This window comes from Salminus brasiliensis, chromosome 15 (assembly GCF_030463535.1).
Source record: "Salminus brasiliensis chromosome 15, fSalBra1.hap2, whole genome shotgun sequence".
NCBI lineage: Eukaryota > Metazoa > Chordata > Actinopteri > Characiformes > Bryconidae > Salminus > Salminus brasiliensis.
In genome coordinates, this window is record NC_132892.1 from 35330753 (window position 1) to 35334843 (window position 4091).

At 43.7% G+C, this 4091-nt stretch overlaps 1 protein-coding gene across 1 annotated transcript; it reads left to right on the plus strand.

The window, feature by feature from the left end:
* Positions 1–1775: 1775 nt before the first annotated feature.
* LOC140535893 (fish-egg lectin-like) lies at positions 1776–3739 on the plus strand. The gene is made up of 5 exons (XM_072657442.1): positions 1776–1830; positions 2052–2279; positions 2401–2591; positions 3304–3431; positions 3543–3739. The coding sequence occupies exons 1-5, from the start codon at positions 1776–1778 to the stop codon at positions 3682–3684; spliced, it is 744 nt and encodes a 247-aa protein (XP_072513543.1). The 3' UTR covers positions 3685–3739.
* The last annotated feature ends 352 nt before the right edge of the window (positions 3740–4091 follow it).

Consider the following 4091-nt stretch of genomic DNA (forward strand, 5'->3'; position numbering starts at 1 on the left):
ACCACCCGCTGCATCCGCAAAGCAACCAGCATTGTGGATGACTCCACCCACCCTTCACACAGACTGTTCTCCCTCCTGCCATCAGGAAGAAGGTACCGCAGCATCCGGTCCAACACGACCAGACTCTGCAACAGCTTCTTCCCCCAAGCCATCAGACTCCTCAACACAACTCAACTTCTGAACTGATATCTTTCTGGTACATGCACACTCTCTCTCTCTCTCTCTCCAACCATTTACCCCAGATAACATGGGAAGCATTTTTTGCACAAGCATTTGCACTGATAACTTTACTACCTCACTGGACTCTATTTATTGCACATTGCACAACTTGCACACTACCGCCAATTATTTATTATTCTCTGTCTGTACTGTGTTGTGTTGTCTGTCCGCACTTGTTTGTTTGTGTTGCACTTGTGTCTTGTATGCACTGTGTCTATGTTGCACCATGGTCCTGGAGGAACGTTGTTTCGTTTCACTGTGTACTCTGTATGTAGTTGAAATGACAATAAACCCACTTGACTTGACTTGACTTGACATCTGGACAACCTTTTTGGTGAGTGAGTGTAAGGATGCTCAGTTAAGCCATCAGTTTAACCATCTATCTAGACCTTCAGAGGTGGCCCTAGAAGTTGAGAATTTCCCCACTGTGGGACTAATAAAGGATTATCTTATCTTATCTTATTACCCAGCTCAGTAAAACTCATTAATCAATCATTAGATCTGGGTTCGAACAGTCTGCCCTTCACAGTGAGCATGGAGGTAGTATACTCCACCATCTGACTGACAAGAGCCTTATAGATAAACCCAGTAAAACCTATCACCTATTCATCTATAATGATGTATCCTAATGTCCTCGTGAACTGACCAACCCCACATTTGAAAGCATTGGGGACTGTGGGGATCTTTGTGAAAGCTGTGTAAGTGGGTTCTAGAAGGAACTTTATTTTCCAATGTTCAATTTCAATGTTCCAGACCCAGAAGATGCCCTCGTGCAGTACCTCCAGGTTTTCAGGCTACAATTGTCCTCGTAATCGGATCAAATTGAGTCTAATCCAAATCATTTTGTGGAGGGGAAACTCGGCTACGAAGCTCTGGTGAAGTGAACACATTGGGTGCTTGTAAGGCTATCAGGTAAGACTTCATAGCCGAGATGCCAACCAACCTAAGATCCTCACAACCACCTGACGCATCTGCTTCACCAGAGCTTCATAACCGAGCCATTTCTCTGGGGAAGGATATTCTGGTGTTGGTTGCAGATGTACAGTTTCTATGGTGGATGTTTTACATTTAATGTCTTCAACAACGTCTTGAATGACGCAAGTCCTCTTCTCTGGAAGGTGGTGGATAGAAGCTAGATGGAGCTCCACAGGAGTGTTCGTCTTCATCCAGAGCAGATTACACTACTCACTGTGGGGGTACTCTAGATCAGTGAATCTAATGTAGCACTCAAAGTTCTACGCCAAATCAGCAAAGATGGCCACCCCACTCTGTTTATTGGAAAATCAGCTTAAATAGGTTTGCATGGGCTTTACGGGCTTTTGAGTGTGGTCTTGTTTGAGTGTGGTCATGTTTGTATTGATGAAAGGCAAACATGACTCATTAGATTCTCCCATCCCTGACTGGTCTTCACTGGCTCTGACTCCACCCTTACATCTCCTCATCCTCATATTCACTCTTTACCTCCTTCATGAACTATATATAACCTGCCCCAGACCAGCTAGTTGGGTCAGCATTGCAGTTTTCGTTGAGACGAACACTGACGCTCACTGAAGACCATGGAGGGAACGGCGGTCCTCTTTGTGCTCATGAACATCTGGACAACCTCTCTGGGTGAGTGAGTGTGAGGATGCTCAGTTTAGCCATCTAACCACCTATCTAGACCTTCAGAGATGATCCTAGAAGCTGGACTGTCTCTCAAGCTGTTCCTGCATTCTTACAAATTGGGTTCATCAAATATGTAACCATGACAACTGGTGGTGCAAATGGCTCTTTGCCTGATTAAAGAGTTCTTCTGATTGGTCCTGATTGGTGTTCCTCTGCTGTTCTTCTAGCTCTGGAGTGTAGGGTGGTTTCCGGCAGCCTGAAGCAGATAGACGCTGGGAACGGTCAGGTGTTCGGTACCAACTCCAAAGATGAGATCTTCACCCTGTACAGTGGAGCCTGGGCACAGATTCCTGGATCTCTGAAGCACGTCAGTGTGGGACCTGCTGGCGTCTGGGGCGTCAATTCAGGCAATTACATCTTCAGACTTCAGGGAGGAGACTGGGTTCCTGTTAATGGTGAGCTGGTCTTTATATATATACATATAATTACATTACATATAATAATATATTACATATAATAAATAGAGATGTTTGAGGATCATCTGTTTCTACCTTTTTGTCCGTCTTCAATTCTAAGGCCTGCTGAAACAGGTCGACGCTGGTGGAGTGAGCTCCCCAGCAGGAGCCAACATGTTTGATGACATCTACTGCCTACCTGGGGGTCAAGGTGGTTCCTGGACAAATATCCCAGGAAAGCTGAAGCACTACAGCTGTGGGCCGAACAGCTGCTGGGGGGTGAACGCAGGAAACCTTATCTTCATTATGAAGGTACGGTGTGTTTACTGACTTGGAGTGGCTTGGAGTGTAATGTTCTCAGTACTAGGGCACTAGTACTAACAATACCACCTTTCCTCTGACAGAGTGGGGTTCGACTCCCTGATCAGCTGAGCCCACCACTCTACACCAGTGCCCCAGTCCTTGGGCACGACTCTTAACTCTCTCCTACTCAAAGTCTTCTTTGATTCACCAACTGTTTTGACCATTTCAGCTAGAAATGAGTTCTTAAAACCCACTTACACCACAAGGTTACAAGGTTTTTAGGACAATTCTGACACTTCCCAGGGTTTTCTTTTTGGGATGTGTTCAGTTTAGGTGGACTGAGAACAATTCTGATGTAGACTTTCTGTTAGGACGTTCCTCAGCAACCCATTTAAGAACATTCTTAGAAAGATACGGGTGTTGATGTCCACGGGTCATTCTCGAATCAGAAGGTTTTTACTATGGTATCCCTCAAAGAACCCTTTTAACTTTAGCATTTTAGCATGTACCTTTTTTTGTACCTGTGCAACATGACTCAAATGTAGATTGTCTCTGGATAACAGCATTGGCTAAATGCCATAAATGTTAATGTAAATGTACTGCTCTGAAACAAGTGGTGGCGCCCCTGGCCTCATATTGGACAACGTGAGGAGATGTTCTGAAAAAGTGTATGAATGAGGTGTAACCTGGTGGGTAGTAAATCTACTCTGCTGTATTTCAGGGCGTGACTTCAACCAACTGTGCCGGCTCCTTAAAGTGGGAGCAGGTATCTGGATTTCTCTCCATGATTGAAGTTTCAACTGATGGAAATGTTCATGGGGTCAATTCCAATGGAGATATCTTTGTCAGGTACCTTTTATGGACTACTTTTCATTGGGTGCAGTGAAGGAAAATAGAGGTAGCCTGTGTAACTCGTAGGAAATAAGGTTATCTATGAACCGTCTGATTGGTATCTTGCAGGGAAGGTATATCTCTGAGCAACCCTACCGGCACTGGGTGGCGCCAAATCCAGTTCTGGCAGAAAGTCAAGCACGTTTCCTACGATCTCGGCCACCTGTGGCTCATCGGCACAGATAACAGCATCATGGACTGCACTGAGTAAAGGCAGGGAGGTCTCCTCTACAGCCCATAAGTGAGGTCCAGATCCGGCCTGTCTTACAGACTCAGAGGGAGAATCAGTAGACTCTGAGATTCCTAAAAATTCTCTAAAATCATATTTCCTTTCCACTTTTTTCTACCATTTCCTTTGCTGCTGAATTAAACTCAGCAGTCCTGAAAATGTACTCATCTTTTTCTGAATTAAAATAAATTTGATTCTGGCAAAATATGCTGTGTGTTTTAATTGTGGCAACAAAACATTAAAATAAGCTTTATTTAAACTAACAAACATGAGGGGTTTATTAAGGTCTTCATTTTTCTTCAATAAAGCCTTAATTAGGCATTATTATTATTATTTTTATTATTATTAATAATAATAAAAACTTTATTTATAAAGCACTTTGCTACATG